The sequence below is a fragment of the Neodiprion fabricii genome, chromosome 2 (genome assembly GCF_021155785.1).
Source record: "Neodiprion fabricii isolate iyNeoFabr1 chromosome 2, iyNeoFabr1.1, whole genome shotgun sequence".
Classification (NCBI taxonomy): Eukaryota; Metazoa; Arthropoda; class Insecta; order Hymenoptera; family Diprionidae; genus Neodiprion; species Neodiprion fabricii.
The window spans coordinates 25611780-25630059 of record NC_060240.1 but is presented as its reverse complement, the minus strand read 5'-3'; the positions used below and the strand labels follow the sequence as shown (position 1 = coordinate 25630059).

General features: G+C 41.0%; 1 protein-coding gene and 1 long non-coding RNA gene across 2 annotated transcripts; one reads left to right on the top strand and one right to left on the bottom strand.

The window, feature by feature from the left end:
- Nucleotides 1-191: 191 nt before the first annotated feature.
- LOC124174801 (spermine oxidase) lies at nucleotides 192-2454 on the bottom strand. The gene is made up of 7 exons (XM_046554294.1): nucleotides 2410-2454; nucleotides 1945-2169; nucleotides 1518-1868; nucleotides 928-1445; nucleotides 591-869; nucleotides 369-501; nucleotides 192-275 (listed from the first exon to the last, which is right to left on the bottom strand). The coding sequence occupies exons 2-7, from the start codon at nucleotides 2070-2072 to the stop codon at nucleotides 218-220; spliced, it is 1467 nt and encodes a 488-aa protein (XP_046410250.1). The 5' UTR covers nucleotides 2073-2169; nucleotides 2410-2454; the 3' UTR covers nucleotides 192-217.
- A 5061-nt stretch (nucleotides 2455-7515) lies between these two features.
- LOC124175761 lies at nucleotides 7516-8377 on the top strand. Its single transcript, XR_006869231.1, has 3 exons — nucleotides 7516-7540; nucleotides 7945-8027; nucleotides 8353-8377. It is a non-coding gene; the product is annotated as an uncharacterized LOC124175761 (long non-coding RNA).
- The last annotated feature ends 9903 nt before the right edge of the window (nucleotides 8378-18280 follow it).

The window sequence follows — 18280 nt, the reverse complement described above, 5'->3', positions numbered from 1 at the left end:
TAATTTCGATTCACACTATTTATAACGCGGACAAAAATGACACGTTCATTTTACATATGGTGAGGACTTTATCGTATTCTCTTTGAGGGTCCTCACTGTCGACTTTCGAGCGATTCGGAACAATACAATGACTCGTACTATTGATACAACTTTTTGCCCTTCCTGTTGCAAGGTTTATTACTTGACATTATCTTCGAGTTATAGAGTGTGTCAAAGGTCACGGACAGGTCTGTTTGCAAGATGTGTCTTTCACTGTTCCCGGTGGGCCACCGTACCTGTAACAAGGCAAGGAGTTGTAAAATCCATTGACGTTGATCTCCCGATACCCCAATCCCGAATACTACTTATCGCCGATATCGTAATCGCACTTCTTTGTCAGCTGGATAACGCGCTCTGCTTCCCTGATTCCACTGAGTCGAGCACCGTGTACCGTGCTGTAGTGTCCAGGTATCGTTGCCTCCCCGGCGAAGAGCAGAATGGGTGGAACCGGTTCGCAAGGACCTGTACAGTATTCAGTCAGCGTAAATTGGCAAGGGTGGTTGGACCTGGTCGATGACCTTGCATCGTTTTCTCTCGCAGCTTTTGCGCACCTGGCAATGGACTGGCCAAGTCACATTGGTGACCCACGGTGCTTTCGACCGCCATGTAACTGTATGAACCAGCGAAGTACTGGTCCATGCACCACTTGCTGCGGAGTAAGTTTGCCGGGTATGGCAAGGTGGGGTCGCCCGTAAATTGGCGCAAAACTCGAGTGATGGACTCGACGACCTCTTCGTCGGAACAGAGCTCCATGTCGGAAGCTTCCCTTCCGCAAACCCAGGCGCACAGCACATGCTGCGAACTCGCGAGTTCCTCAACGTTACAGACACCTGTACATGATGAAATTTCGTGAAGGAGTCCGGTCAAAAGAAAAAAGGAAGGAACTACCTTTAACCCAGTCACAACGTTCGGAAAGCTCGTCTGCAGACCAGGCTAACCTGATTCCACCTTCATGCCAGGCCCAGAAAGGACGGGCGTACTCAAGAAATATTTTGTTAACGTGCCCATAGCCAAGTTTAGAAATGGCTTCAACTTTCTCAGCGGGTAGTGCAGGGCAGAACAGTTTGTCATGCTGGTTTTTCAAGACGCCGAGAGAAACGGTCACGATTACGTAATCCGCCGGGAACTCGTCGCCGTCGCAACACTTAACGACTGCTCTTGGCGAAGAGCTGCCAACGGTACCCCATCGGACGCAGCTGACGGGCTTACAGTACCTCAACGAGCAACTGGGTAGATCCCTGAGGAGCGGCGCTAAGACACCGACGTAGCCAAGAGGTACCCTGACGTTTCCACCGGGTATTTCGATGTAGCTACCAAACTGGTCAGCCGAAATGAGGGAGAGATCATCGCCGCATCGACAACGAACACAGTTGGTCATGCCGTACATTACTCGCGCGGCATCGTACCTGAAGAATAACGACAAGAAAAAATACGAAGGAGATGGTATGGAACCGAGTAAGACATTTTAGTTTAATCACCGTTGTTCTTCCGGGAAATTGTGGAGCTCTTGTTGGATCCTCACGCCCATGAAGTTCAAGAGATTTCCATGAGTGCGTCCGCAACCCAGGGAGAAGAGGGTCGCCGCCTGTTGTTCGATGTGTCTGAAGGTGTGATATGCCGTGATACTGACCGGCAAGTCTATCGCGCGACCATCGCTCGTGCAGAAGAGTCCTCTACTTGGATCTGGTCTGGAGAGCGGTGGCTTCAACAGCCCTTCTTGTGCCGCCAAAGTGAATACCGGATTTGCAACGCATCCACCCTCGATCCAGGTAGCCCCCATTTCTGCCACGACGTCACCGAGCCAACAGGAATGAATTCGGCCACCTGGTCTAGAACCAACATATTACTCCGGCCCAGAGGGAAATGAGACTCGAGAAATCAACGATCAGTTATCGCTTGACTCACCGATCCGTGGCTTCAAGTATCGTGAAATTCTGCATTCCGCACTGGACTAGCCGATGTGCTGCGGAAAGGCCGGCCATACCTCCGCCGATTATCACTACCGTTGGTTCCGGTTTGCTCGGATCCAACATGCACGGATCTAGCTGGCAGGATTCGAACTTTGACGCTTTGACACATGGCGGTACGTCCTTGTCCGACCTCCCCTTTTGTTTGTCAAGTGAAAATAGTCTGCAAATGAAAAGTGACATGGTTTGGTTAGGTACATGATCATTTGCAATCAAGCGAACAATTGTGCATGGTTTCTAGTTTATATGTGTAGGTCTGCGAGAACGAAGAGGATACACGTCTAGACATCGGCAGTTCACTACTATTAATCGTCTAGTAGTCAAATTGAGTTGTTGCGATGACATATGAGCAGTGCAGTGTGAGAGTCTTCTTGGTTGGATTAGTGTTTCGATTATATGTTACCTTGCGAGAATCCTTCGAAATCTACAGCGTGGGATCCGTGCCTTTGTCAGGAGCATCTCATTGGATGAGGTTCGACTGAACTGGTGAATTTTTCATTTGTAAAATTTTTTGGTTGAGACCGATCACGGTGTGTAAAACGTAAGGTTCTTGTTGTAGAAACGTTGCCAAGAGAACATGTCGAACTAGTGAAACAACCTCAATCTCTCTGACATCTTCTGTTCATTTAACATCAACGCCTACTTTTGAGAGTTGAACTTAATAGAGCCTGCTGCACACGATCTGAACTCTGGACATTCATGTCATGAAGAAAAAGAATTCGTTCCGCAGTTATCGAAATATCAGCCAGTTTCAAAACGCTGTAAGAGTTGAAAGAAAACTTTGCGTTGAAGCAAAAATTGAGTCATTCTACGATAGAAATTTGCATAGTGGATAGGTATTTATAGAACCTGGCTGTAGAATCCGAACGAAGTCACATGGCAAAGTCCGAAGGATCAATCATAAGTTTCAAGTTTGTTATGTTGCATTAGGTTCATCCTATTTCATGCCAACCCAACATACACAGGTTTGAAAATTAATTATTACGATTTGAAAAACCTAACTGTAGGCGATTGGAGAGTCAAATATTCGTGAGTGGTTGCGGGTAAAAAATATTTCCACACCGTACGGTTAGCATGTTGGGCGCCTGGTCATAGGCAACTTAGCTCACAGGCTGGTAATGCAGGTCTGCATCAGCCCGCGAGCAGGAATTCCATAGGCAGGATACCATAGTGTTTCCGCGTAAATCGATGGTATGTTCGGTTGCCTGCCGTGGAGGAGCACAAATGCCGCTAATACAGACATATCGAGTTATCGGTAGGCAAAGCGTTTACAGTTTTCGCAAGTGAGAAGGAACTGCCCGAATTGCCAAATTGTCTGTAGTTCACTCGTAAGAACCTTAAACGTGTTACCTACCGACTTATCTACCGATAACTCGGTGAGTCTCTATTAACGGTATTTGCTCCTCAGTTTTGATATAGATGCTGTTTGAATTTGTACGTCAAAGTATACATGAATTTGCTATAGATATATCTATTCCTGTGCTTCCCTCGCTGTTTCCCCATCATCGTCTTCGGTGTTGTCCGGTATTTCATTCGCTATTTCCACTCCGACAGATAGGTAGTATTCGTTGAAGGCGTTTGATGTACGGTCTTAATTTGTTTCAATTTCTTGTTGGCCTACGAATTTTATCCTAATTTTATTTGTCTCCGCTTTTTTTATTTCGTCAATTTTGTTCTCTCTAATGACTTTCCATATTCGCTTTCGATCGTTTCCTGCTGCCTTTATTCGATTCTGGTAATATTCATTTTCGGTTTTGTCTCTTAACTTTATAAGAGCTTTGCGGTACCTTCTGTATGCTATTTTCGCATCTCCATTGAACGGCTCACTTTTTGTGGTCATCATTTTCATATCTTACAAAGGCCATATCTGTGTTTCTGTTTAATCAGAACCCCGACATGGTATCTCAGAATATTTAAACTTCAATGCAAAAAACATAACGTAAGCTCTGCCTCTACCGAAGTAACGTATTCACTCAATTTTCTGTAACATGCCTGTAGTTTGACGGTTAACGATATAGTAAATTCAAACAAGGAAACGACTAGCACATTAGCATCGGCGATAGATTACAGGGGGTAGGTAGATTACACATTATACCAAATTTTGTAAATACAACATACGTTCCAAATCCTGGCATTCGGTCACTGTGTCAGTCTACCAACTAACTTTGTAATCTATCTAACAAGTGCGAAACCTCTCGTACGTCGTCTCTTTGAGAGCTGCATGTTACGCGAGGAAAACGTCGGTGAGTAGGTTTGATTACATGCTTATCGTGAATGTTAATTTTGCTTGTACAATGGAATCTGTTATATTGATCAAAATAGATTTACCGTCATGTTTTTCGAATTTACGTTACGTAAATTTTGGAGCTCTACGTAGTTTCGTCATTCAACACTCGAGCTGCAGGCAATCACTCAGCCGTCGTACCACACAAAATGGCCTGGGAGACAAGCACTTGAAACCGAGATTAGGTGAACATAAATTACTAAGCAACGACACAATTAATATCATACGTATCCATTCAAATCGATGGAGTTACAGTACCTTTAAATCCATTTGAAAAATCGGTACTGTGGCAATTTATTTTGTACACAAGGTTAATTAGCATTGATAGGCATGGATTCATCACACTGCAGACAATTGAGATGATTCGTAATTTTATTCAAATAGAATATGACCAATACTGGATTACCACGTGCGACATGAGCAGTATGTCGTCAATGAGAATTATCGATTGGCGGTACTCATATTTGTACAAAAAATTATCCTGAGCCGCCATTTTGAAAGGAAAATGAAAAAATTACTTTTGTACTCTGGAAAGCTTCAATAAAGTCGTGTTAAAGTTTGAGAACAATAAAATTATTTTATCACCTTTAAAAATATTTTTAAAAAATGACGGATTTTGAGGCTTTCACATGGACTTCCCCCCTTAATCGATTTGTCTCGCAAAATTACGTCGGAATAGTGCCAGAAAGAATTTATTATAGCACTTTTCAAAACCGCGAAAATTTTTGCCAAAAATGCAAAGGGGTTGGCCTTACTTTTTTTTCATTCTCGGAGCCGAAAATTTTTTGTTTCAGATTCGATTTGAATGACCCTCTTCTTACTAATCGGACCCCCAGGAACTCAGAAAATGCACCAAAAAAAGCGTCGGACCAACAGCAGAAAACTTACGAAGGAAATCTTTCGTTTTTCGGCTGTAACTCTTAATCCGTTGATACGACTGCGCCCAATCGATTCCTTTCGCAAAATTACGTTGATATACCGCGCCAAAGAATTTATTTCAGCACTTTTCTCAGATCAGATTCACATTTAGATTTAGATTCATTCAGAACATCATTCTTGCATTGTACATGTACGTTGTATTCCACTATTTCGATATTATTGACAGTTCTCTATACCTGAGCATCTACCTGCTTGTGTGAATGAAGTTTTTTTTTTTCTTTTCTTTTGCAAAAATTTCATTTCAATGGCAATTAATAGGTCAAGTTCTTACGTCTGCGGCGCTGACGAGCCGGCGCTTTTTAGACCGGTGGTGCGCAGATCGGCAGATCGACGCGGACTAGCGAGCAGACAAATCGCCTTTTCAATCCGACAGCTATCTGAGCTATCTACGAATAGTCATGTATTCACAAAACGTAAAAGAAAATTATTCACGCTCACCTCAACCTTAACAATAGTATTCTCTGAAGGCGTTTGCTAAACCTTCTTCATTTGTTTCGATTTCTTGTTAGCCTGCATGTCTTAATCTTAATTTTGATTGTTTCCTCTTTTTTTCTTTGTTCAATCTTATTCTCTCTAATGACTTTCCATATCCGCTTTTTATAATTTCCTGCCGCTTCTATTTGTTTCTTGTAATATTCATTTTTTCTTTTGTCTATTACCTTCATAAGAGCTTTGCGGTATTCTCTGTATTCCGTTTGCGCGGCTTCATTAAACGGCTCACTAATCACTTTTTTGGCGAGCTTATTTCTGTGTCGAATTGATCGGACGAGGCTTTTTGTCACCCACGGTTTCAGTTTAATAATTTTATTTCCATTCCTTGTTATTATTTCTTTGGCGTAGCTTCTTCGACCGCTTTCTGCAGAATGCTAACCAAGTTTTTGGTAGCTTTCTCTACATCCTTTCCGTTCAGCACCTACCCTCCCATCTTTTATTTTGTGTTGTTTCTGTTACTTTGTTGTAATTGATTTGATACACGTGTATTGTCCTTTTCCGGTCCATTTTTGTTTTTCCGATATGTAGTATAGTTGTATAGTGATCTGTGATTTTCGTTTTTAGAACAGATGCGGATACGTTGTTTAGTGTTCTTTTTTTAACGAAAATGTGATCAATGCACGAACTTGTATTTTCTGTTTCCCTTGTCGTTGTTGTGATAGCTGCTACGTATCTATGTATTCCATAACATTGATATTCATAACTATTACAAGAACTTTTCATTTGCTCTCTCGATCTTGAATTTTCGTGGTCATAGAATCGAAACGCTGTTTTGGCTAGTCGCAAGTGAAGTATCTACGTTGGGTAGAGAAGCAGAAATGTTTTTCGAAAAGTGTTCGGATGGAAAAAAATTCAGAGTAACTGTAATACATCACGGATGCGCTAATTTTGAACGAGATGAAATGGATGCTTCGTATATGAGACAGTATTTAACGCTGCGTAGTGGTTTAAAGACCTAGGAAGGTGATAGGGAGAGAAAGAACGACGCTTCTTAACACTTCGAGTGTATTTTAACACACATTTGAAAGATACGAGCGAAATTTTTCATCATCCAACTGTCGCAGAACGGCAGCGTTATTAGCCGACCCGTTCACTGAAGAATATATCTGCAGTCAACGGCTGACCATCGAAGGGACTAATCGCTTGAGTCTGGAATCGGCAGGAGAGATGAAGTGTGTAATTCTTGTATGAAACGTGAAAACTAAAATCATTATACATCATATCATATCATCATACATCGTACATCGTACATCATACATCATACATCATACATCATCATACATAGTATTAAAGGTCGAAACCAAAGTTTGGATGTCGGATGTTCAGAATGTGACGTCACCAATTCAAAATCAGCTAGCCGAATTCCTCAGTCGGGTAACAACCGCGCAGTAGAGCGGACGGATGAGAGTCGCGCTCCGCAAATTTCGAGTACCGGGATCTCAACCTCCAGGATCCCGCGCTTCGGGTCCGCTACGCGGTGAAACTCGACTTCCAGGACAAGCGCTCCGTGGTTCCTGGTTCATGTTTACAATAAATTATTTCAATTCGTTTTTCGCGCAAGCCCAAATTCAGTAGCTGTCAGTGCGCTAATAAAATTTCTATAACTTTATAATCTTCTCATAATCTTTTTTGGAGAATATGTCGATAAAAAAATTACATTAAACCTTACACATTATTTTTGATTTGTTCTCATGCTGAAAATATTTATTAGTATTCAAGGTATAACTCGAGGTGGTTGGCGGTGGTCGTTGGGGGTGGTTGGGGGAGGTTGCGGGTAATCAAGGCGATTCAGGAGGAGGGGGACGAGGATTTGTGCTCGGTGAGTAAAACACTTTTATAATATTTGATGGCAATTGTAATTATATTTTATCTAAAATATTTCAAACTAGTTATGTTTACATTAAATTATTCTAATTCATTTTTCGCGCAAGCACAAATTCAGTAGCTATGAATAAGCTCATATAATTTATTTAATTATTGATTAATTAATTAATATTCTTATGATATTTGATGGCAATTGTAATTATGTTGTATCTAAAATTTTTCAAACTTGTCACGCTTACATTAAATTATTTCAATTCATTTTTCGCGCAAGCACATGTTCAGTAGCTTCAAATGCGCTAATAAAATTGATTATATTATTAATTAATTAATTAATTATATGATTCCTTAAACAGTGTTTTTGATGTGTTCTTATACTAAAAACATTCATTACTATTCAAGGTATAACCCGAGGTAGTTCGCGGTGGTTGCGGGTGATCGAGGTGGGCGAGGAGGAGGACGAGGATGACGAGGACTTGTACACTGTGAGTATAACATTTTTATTATATTCATAAGCGTAGGAGTAGGATCAGGAGTAGAAGTAGAAGTGGTAAGAGTCGGAGTAGGAATAGGAGTAGTCGTAGTAGTAGGAGTTGGAGTAGAGTAGGAGTAGAAGTAGTTGTATGCGGGGAGGGGATATTATCATATCAAGTTATCAGTAATAAGCAATTGCGGGTAAAATATTAGCTTACTTTTGTAAGTATTTATGAATATAGCCTCTACGAATATTCATTGTTGGTATATAAGGTCTGGAAACGTACCTACTTTCTGTAAGAGATGTTGACGATTTTCAACACAATTATGTTTCAGTTCTGTGCCCCACCTATAGTGATCCGCTAGTACATATCCTCCGACGTGACATCGCTCCGCTACGTACGAAGAAGAAAAGATTTATTAAGATGCAGATTGCTCCTCTCTTCTTGCCATTGTGCTTTCAGCCATTGTTGTGCTGTGTGTTTAAAATTTAGGACAGTATATAATATAGAATAACAGGTACAGCTACGAATACAGCACTACAATAAATCTTATAGAAATGAGCTCTCATTGAGATTTCTCTGTATTTATAACTCGACGCGAGAAGGCAAAAATCAATGTAATGCCATCTGTAAGGTAATTGGACTCGTATTTGCACTACGAGAACTCGTTGGGCATTTTGCGGTGAAATTTGAAAAATTGTTGTACAAGAAATTAAATAACTATAAAAATGGATAAAAAATATTATCTCTAATAGTGAATGTAGCTAATACAGCTTTAACCGTATATTGATTATGTTAATGATCTATTGTGACAAGATCGGAATTAGATAAGCTCTCTAAATACTCTTTTCTAGTCTATTAATTTATATCATGTATATGTAAATGTATATTTCTTCAGTTTGTACAATCACTGCACTAGGTAGGATTACCCTTGCCATGTTTTATGGTGCGCTTGTGTAATTTGTATATTATTAACCTTACGTTTTACTCCATTTGCGACAAGTTGTTAGTGTTTATAACTTCTTGGCAATTATTTATGTACATGTATGTGTATATATGTATACGTATACTTATGCATGTGTATATAAATATATACACATATTTAAAACTAGACTTTTACAATAAACACAGAGGTCTTAGTATATTCACATACGGATTTCTGTGTATAGGTATACTTGAACTAAAATATCCTTATCTCTAATACGGAGTTCTTCGTAATTCGCATTTGTTTTTGTAACCCAATGTCCTACGTACAATGGCAAAAATCGAGATCCAACTTAACTGAGTCTCAAAGCCCAGTTGACATAAAAGCAGCTATTTGATAGAAATTATAGTTTGTAGTTTACACAGCCCATTGCATGATATTTCATTATAAATACATATGTTTCAATGTATTTAGGAATAATTTATCAAATATACAGAGGTCATGTGCAAATAATAAATGAATTCGACCGCAGTTTGATGTATTCATTGGAGCTTTAACAATAAATTTAAGCTTTGTTACTTCTTTTATTTTATTATGGATAATCAAGAACATTTCCGACTATTCGTGCTGTGGAAGCATGGGGATTAAACCAAATGTAGCAAAAGATTAGAAACAGTGTATGTAGAGTACGGGTATTTTTCTAATAATGCAACCACGTGCCGCTAGCTTAGTTTTGACATATCTAGAATACCACGCCTTGCGAATTAGCTTTCCAGACAGAGATGAATGATGAATTTTAAGGACTGCATTATCGTTGTTGAATACTCTATGCTTTATGGGAAAAGAAAATCTGTAACGATAAAATTGATGCACCGGATCGTCGTCGACTTTAACTTTTGAAATGTCCTACCATTTCCGAACACCTCCAACCATCCTATTTACCTATATTACTAAATTAGCTATGATATGAAAAGAGAAGTATTTTTCATTTCGAAATGGAATTTTATTCGACGCGCGCTCGATGTATTCCATAACATTAGTATTCATAATTATTCCAACAACTTTTCATTTGCTCTCTCGATCTTGAATTTTCATAGGCATAGAATCGAAACGCTGTTTTAGCTGGTCGCAAGTGAAGAATCTGCGTTGGAAGGAGGAGCAGAATTGTTTTTCGAAAAGTATTCGGATGGAAAAAAATTCAGAGTAACTGTAATACATCACGGATGCGCTAATTTTGAACGAGATGAAATGAATGCTTCGTATATGAGACAGTATTTAACGCTGCGTAGTGGTTTGAAGACCTAGGAAGGTGATAGGGAGAGAAAGAACGACGCTTCTTAACACTTCAAGTGTATTTTAACACACATTTGAAAGATACGAGCAAAATTTTTCATCACCCAACTGTCGCAGAACGGCAGCGTTATTAGCCGACCCGTTCGCTGAAGAATATATCTGCAGTCAACGGCTGACCATCAAAGGGACTAATCGCTTGAGTCTGGAATCGGCAGGAGAGATGAAGTGTGTAATTCTTGTATGAAACGTGAAAACTAAAATCATTATACATCATACATCATACATCATACATCATACATCATACATCATCATACGTAGTATTACAGTTCGAAACCAAAGTTTGAATTTTCGGATGTTCGGAAAGTGACGTCACCAATCTAAAATCGGCTAGCCGAGTTCCTCAGTCGGGTAACAACCGCGCAGTAGAGCGGACGGATGAGAGTCGCGCTCCGCAAACTTCGAGTACCGGGTTCTCAACCTCACGGATCCCGCGCTTCGGGCCGCTACGTATTTCGAGTACCGGGTTCTCAACCTCCCAGATCCTGCGCTTCGGGTCCGCTACGCGGTGAAGCTCGACTTCCAGGATAAGCGCTCCGTGGTTCCTGGTTCACGTTTACAATAAATTATTTCAATTCCATTTTCGCGCAAGCCGAAATTCAGCAGCTATCAGTCCGCTAATAAAATTTCTCGACTTCCAGGATAAGCGCTCCGTGGTTCCTGGTTCACGTTTACAATAAATTATTTCAATTCCTTTTCCGCGCAAGCCGAAATTCAGCAGCTGTCAGTCCGCTAATAAAATTTCTCGACTTCCAGGATAAGCGCTCCGTGGTTCCTGGTTCACGTTTACAATAAATTATTTCAATTCGTTTTTCGCGCAAGCCGAAATTCAGCAGCTGTCAGTCCGCTAATAAAATTTCTCGACTTCCAAAATAAGCGCTCCGTGGTTCCTGGTTCACGTTTACAATAAATTATTTCAATTCCATTTTCGCGCAAGCCGAAATTCAGCAGCTGTCAGTCCGCTAATAAAATTTCTCGACTTCCAGGATAAGCGCTCCGTGGTTCCTGGTTCACGTTTACAATAAATTATTTCAATTCCTTTTCCGCGCAAGCCGAAATTCAGCAGCTGTCAGTCCGCTAATAAAATTTCTCGACTTCCAGGATAAGCGCTCCGTGGTTCCTGGTTCACGTTTACAATAAATTATTTCAATTCGTTTTTCGCGCAAGCCGAAATTCAGCAGCTGTCAGTCCGCTAATAAAATTTCTCGACTTCCAGGATAAGCGCTCCGTGGTTCCTGGTTCACGTTTACAATAAATTATTTCAATTCCATTTTCGCGCAAGCCGAAATTCAGCAGCTGTCAGTCCGCTAATAAAATTTCTCGACTTCCAGGATAAGCGCTCCGTGGTTCCTGGGTCACGTTTACAATAAATTATTTCAATTCGTTTTTCGCGCAAGCCGAAATTCAGCAGCTGTCAGTCCGCTAATAAAATTTCTCGACTTCCAAAATAAGCGCTCCGTGGTTCCTGGTTCACGTTTACAATAAATTATTTCAATTCCATTTTCGCGCAAGCCGAAATTCAGCAGCTGTCAGTCCGCTAATAAAATTTCTCGACTTCCAGGATAAGCGCTCCGTGGTTCCTGGTTCACGTTTACAATAAATTATTTCAATTCGTTTTTCGCGCAAGCCGAAATTCAGCAGCTGTCAGTCCGCTAATAAAATTTCTCGACTTCCAAAATAAGCGCTCCGTGGTTCCTGGTTCACGTTTACAATAAATTATTTCAATTCCATTTTCGCGCAAGCCGAAATTCAGCAGCTGTCAGTCCGCTAATAAAATTTCTCGACTTCCAGGATAAGCGCTCCGTGGTTCCTGGTTCACGTTTACAATAAATTATTTCAATTCCTTTTCCGCGCAAGCCGAAATTCAGCAGCTGTCAGTCCGCTAATAAAATTTCTCGACTTCCAGGATAAGCGCTCCGTGGTTCCTGGTTCACGTTTACAATAAATTATTTCAATTCGTTTTTCGCGCAAGCCGAAATTCAGCAGCTGTCAGTCCGCTAATAAAATTTCTCGACTTCCAGGATAAGCGCTCCGTGGTTCCTGGTTCACGTTTACAATAAATTATTTCAATTCCATTTTCGCGCAAGCCGAAATTCAGCAGCTGTCAGTCCGCTAATAAAATTTCTCGACTTCCAGGATAAGCGCTCCGTGGTTCCTGGGTCACGTTTACAATAAATTATTTCAATTCGTTTTTCGCGCAAGCCGAAATTCAGCAGCTGTCAGTCCGCTAATAAAATTTCTCGACTTCCAAAATAAGCGCTCCGTGGTTCCTGGTTCACGTTTACAATAAATTATTTCAATTCCATTTTCGCGCAAGCCGAAATTCAGCAGCTGTCAGTCCGCTAATAAAATTTCTCGACTTCCAGGATAAGCGCTCCGTGGTTCCTGGTTCACGTTTACAATAAATTATTTCAATTCGTTTTTCGCGCAAGCCGAAATTCAGCAGCTGTCAGTCCGCTAATAAAATTTCTCGACTTCCAGGATAAGCGCTCCGTGGTTCCTGGTTCATGTTTACAATAAATTATTTTAATTCGTTTTTCGCGCAAGCCGAAATTCAGCAGCTGTCAGTCCGCTAATAAAATTTCTCGACTTCCAGGATAAGCGCTCCGTGGTTCCTGGTTCACGTTTACAATAAATTATTTCAATTCGTTTTTCGCGCAAGCCGAAATTCAGCAGCTGTCAGTCCGCTAATAAAATTTCTCGACTTTCAAAATAAGCGCTCCGTGGTTCCTGGTTCACGTTTACAATAAATTATTTCAATTGGTTTTTCGCGCAAGCCGAAATTCAGCAGCTGTCAGTCCGCTAATAAAATTTCTCGACTTCCAGGATAAGCGCTCCGTGGTTCCTGGTTCACGTTTACAATAAATCATTTCAATTCGTTTTTCGCGCAAGCCGAAATTCAGCAGCTGTCAGTACGCTAATAAAATTTCTATAACTTTCTAATCTTCTCATAATCTTTTTGGTAAAATATGTCGATAAAAAAATTACATTAAACCTTCCACATTATTTTTGATTTTTTCTCGTGCTGAAAATATTTATTAGTATTCGAGGTATAACTCGAGGTGGTTGGCGGTGGTCGTTGGAGGTGGATGGGGGTGGTTGCGGGTAATCTCGGTGATTCAGGAGGAGGAGGACGAGGATTTGTGCTGGGTGAGTAAAACACTTTTATAACATTTGATGGCAATTGTAATTATATTTCATCTGAAATAATACAAACTTGTCGCGTTTACAATAAATTATTCCAATTCATCTTTCGTGCAAGCACATATTCGGTAGCTATGAATAATCTTGTACAATTTATCATATTAATAATTGATTAATTAATATTCTTATAATATTTAATGGCAATTGTAATTATATTTCATCTGGAATATTACAAACCTGTCACGTTTACAATAAATTATTTCAATTCATCTTTCGTGCAAGCACATATTCGGTAGCTATGAATAATCTTGTACAATTTATTATATTATTAATTCATGAATTATTATTCTTATAATATTTAATGGCAATTGTAATTATATTTCATCTGAAATATTACAAACTTGTCACGTTTACAATAAATTATTTCAATTCATCTTTCGCGCAAGCACATATTCAGTAGCTATGAATAATCTTGTACAATTTATTATATTATTAATTAATTGATTGATTACATTAATCCTTACACAATATTTTTGATGTGTTCCTATACTCAAAACATTCATTACTTTTCCAGGTATTACCCGAGGTGGCCGGAGGTGGACGAGGAGGAGGACGAGCTGGACGAGGAGGAGGACGAGGTGGACGAGGAAGAGGCGGGGTGGGTCGTGGGAGAGGACCTCTCCTCTCCTCAGAGGAGGGGCAGGGAAGGGAAGGGAAGGGAAGGGAAGGGAAGGGAAGGGAAGGGAAGGGAAGGGGCGGGGAGGGGAGGGGAGGGGCCGGGAGGGGGTGGGAGGGTGGGAGGGAGGGAGGGCGGGCGGGGGGGCGTGGGAAGGGGCGGGAGGGAGGGAGGGCGGGCGGGCGAGGGGGGGGGGGTGTACTGCTCTGTTAACTCTAACGGGCTCGCATTGACATTCGTCCTCTACTCTCTCTCTCCCTCCCTCCCGCCCTCCCGCCCTCCCGCCCCCCTCCCTCCCTCCCTCCCTCCCTCCCGCCCCTTCCTCCCTCCCTCCCTCCCCCTCCCGGCCCCTCCCCTTCCCTTCCTTCCCCTCCCCTTCCCTTCCCTTCCCTTCCCTTCCCTTCCCTTCCCTTCCCTTCCCTTCCCTTCCCTTCCCTTCCCTTCCCTTCCCTTCCCTGCCCCTCCTCTGAGGAGAGGAGAGGTCCTCTCCCACGACCCACCCCGCCTCTTCCTCGTCCACCTCGTCCTCCTCCTCGTCCAGCTCGTCCTCCTCCTCGTCCACCTCCGGCCACCTCGGGTTATACCTGGAATAGTAATGAATATTTTCAGTATAGGAACACATCAAAAATATTGTGTAAGGATTAATGTAATTAATCAATTAATTAATAATATAATGAATTGTACAAGATTATTCATAGCTACTGAATATGTGCTTGCACGAAAGATGAATTGAAATAATTTACTGTAAACGTGACAAGTTTGTAATATTTCAGATGAAATATAATTACAATTGCCATTAAATTTTATAAGAATACTAATTAATTAATTAATAATATGATAAATTGTACAAGATTATTCATAGCTACCGAATATGTGCTTGCACGAAAGATGAATTGAAATAATTTATTGTAAACGTGACAGGTTTGTAATATTTCAGATGAAATATAATTACAATTGCCATTAAATATTATAAGAATACTGATTAATTAATTAATAATATAATAAATTGTACAAGATTATTCATAGCTACCGAATATGTGCTTGCACGAAAGATGAATTGAAATAATTTATTGTAAACGCGACAAGTTTGTATTATTTCAGATGAAATATAATTACAATTGCCATCAAATGTTATAAAAGTGTTTTACTCACCCAGCACAAATCCTCGTCCTCCTCCTCCTGAATCACCGAGATTACCCGCAACCACCCCCATCCACCTCCAACGACCACCGCCAACCACCTCGAGTTATACCTCGAATACTAATAAATATTTTCAACAGGAGAACAAATCAAAAATAATGTGTAAGGTTTAATATAATTTTTTTATCGACATATTCTATCAAAAAGATTATGAGAAGATTATTAAGTCATAGAAATTTTATTAGTGTACTGACAGCTACTGAATTTCGGCTTGCGCGAAAATGGAATTGGAATAATTTATTGTAAACGTGAACCAGGAACCACGGAGCGCTTATTTTGGAAGTCGAGAAATTTTATTAGCGGACTGACAGCTGCTGAATTTCGGCTTGCGCGAAAAACGAATTGAAATAATTTATTGTAAACGTGAACCAGGAACCACGGAGCGCTTATCCTGGAAGTCGAGAAATTTTATTAGCGGACTGACAGCTGCTGAATTTCGGCTTGCGCGAAAATGGAATTGAAATAATTTATTGTAAACGTGAACCAGGAACCACGGAGCGCTTATCCTGGAAGTCGAGAAATTTTATTAGCGGACTGACAGCTGCTGAATTTCGGCTTGCGCGAAAATGGAATTAAAATAATTTATTGTAAACGTGAACCAGGAACCACGGAGCGCTTATCCTGGAAGTCGAGAAATTTTATTAGCGGACTGACAGCTGCTGAATTTCGGCTTGCGCGAAAATGGAATTGAAATAATTTATTGTAAACGTGAACCAGGAACCACGGAGCGCTTATCCTGGAAGTCGAGAAATTTTATTAGCGGACTGACAGCTGCTGAATTTCGGCTTGCGCGAAAATGGAATTGAAATAATTTATTGTAAACGTGAACCAGGAACCACGGAGCGCTTATCCTGGAAGTCGAGAAATTTTATTAGCGGACTGACAGCTGCTGAATTTCGGCTTGCGCGAAAAACCAATTGAAATAATTTATTGTAAACGTGAACCAGGAACCACGGAGCGCTTATTTTGGAAGTCGAGAAATTTTATTAGCGGACTGACAGCTGCTGAATTTCGGCTTGCGCGAAAAACGAATTGAAATAATTTATTGTAAACGTGAACCAGGAACCACGGAGCGCTTATCCTGGAAGTCGAGAAATTTTATTAGCGGACTGACAGCTGCTGAATTTCGGCTTGCGCGAAAAACGAATTGAAATAATTTATTGTAAACGTGAACCAGGAACCACGGAGCGCTTATCCTGGAAGTCGAGAAATTTTATTAGCGGACTGACAGCTGCTGAATTTCGGCTTGCGCGAAAATGGAATTGAAATAATTTATTGTAAACGTGAACCAGGAACCACGGAGCGCTTATTTTGGAAGTCGAGAAATTTTATTAGCGGACTGACAGCTGCTGAATTTCGGCTTGCGCGAAAAACGAATTGAAATAATTTATTGTAAACGTGAACCAGGAACCACGGAGCGCTTATCCTGGAAGTCGAGAAATTTTATTAGCGGACTGACAGCTGCTGAATTTCGGCTTGCGCGAAAATGGAATTGAAATAATTTATTGTAAACGTGAACCAGGAACCACGGAGCGCTTATCCTGGAAGTCGAGAAATTTTATTAGCGGACTGACAGCTGCTGAATTTCGGCTTGCGCGAAAATGGAATTGAAATAATTTATTGTAAACGTGAACCAGGAACCACGGAGCGCTTATCCTGGAAGTCGAGAAATTTTATTAGCGGACTGACAGCTGCTGAATTTCGGCTTGCGCGAAAAACGAATTGAAATAATTTATTGTAAACGTGACCCAGGAACCACGGAGCGCTTATCCTGGAAGTCGAGAAATTTTATTAGCGGACTGACAGCTGCTGAATTTCGGCTTGCGCGAAAATGGAATTGAAATAATTTATTGTAAACGTGAACCAGGAACCACGGAGCGCTTATCCTGGAAGTCGAGAAATTTTATTAGCGGACTGACAGCTGCTGAATTTCGGCTTGCGCGAAAAACGAATTGAAATAATTTATTGTAAACGTGACCCAGGAACCACGGAGCGCTTATCCTGGAAGTCGAGAAATTTTATTAGCGGACTGACAGCTGCTGAATTTCGGCTTGCGCGAAAATGGAATTGAAATAATTTATTGTAAACGTGAACCAGGAACCACGGAGCGCTTATCCTGGAAGTCGAGAAATTTTATTAGCGGACTGACAGCTGCTGAATTTCGGCTTGCGCGAAAATGGAATTGAAATAATTTATTGTAAACGTGAACCAGGAACCACGGAGCGCTTATCCTGGAAGTCGAGAAATTTTATTAGCGGACTGACAGCTGCTGAATTTCGGCTTGCGCGAAAAACGAATTGAAATAATTTATTGTAAACGTGAACCAGGAACCACGGAGCGCTTATCCTGGAAGTCGAGAAATTTTATTAGCGGACTGACAGCTGCTGAATTTCGGCTTGCGCGGAAAAGGAATTGAAATAATTTATTGTAAACGTGAACCAGGAACCACGGAGCGCTTATCCTGGAAGTCGAGAAATTTTATTAGCGGACTGACAGCTGCTGAATTTCGGCTTGCGCGAAAATGGAATTGAAATAATTTATTGTAAACGTGAACCAGGAACCACGGAGCGCTTATTTTGGAAGTCGAGAAATTTTATTAGCGGACTGACAGCTGCTGAATTTCGGCTTGCGCGAAAAACGAATTGAAATAATTTATTGTAAACGTGAACCAGGAACCACGGAGCGCTTATCCTGGAAGTCGAGAAATTTTATTAGCGGACTGACAGCTGCTGAATTTCGGCTTGCGCGGAAAAGGAATTGAAATAATTTATTGTAAACGTGAACCAGGAACCACGGAGCGCTTATCCTGGAAGTCGAGAAATTTTATTAGCGGACTGATAGCTGCTGAATTTCGGCTTGCGCGAAAATGGAATTGAAATAATTTATTGTAAACGTGAACCAGGAACCACGGAGCGCTTATCCTGGAAGTCGAGCTTCACCGCGTAGCGGACCCGAAGCGCAGGATCT

Excerpts from the sequence above, each read along its gene's own strand:
- LOC124174801 (XM_046554294.1), bottom strand. The coding sequence starts at position 2,072 with ATGTTGGATCCGAGCAAACCGGAACCAACGGTAGTGATAATCGGCGGA. Across the intron at positions 1,869-1,944 it reads ATACTTGAAGCCACGGATCG|ACCAGGTGGCCGAATTCATT; the intron begins GTGAGTCAAGCG and ends TGTTGGTTCTAG. Across the intron at positions 276-368 it reads GTTATCCAGCTGACAAAGAA|GTACGGTGGCCCACCGGGAA; the intron begins GTGCGATTACGA and ends GCCTTGTTACAG.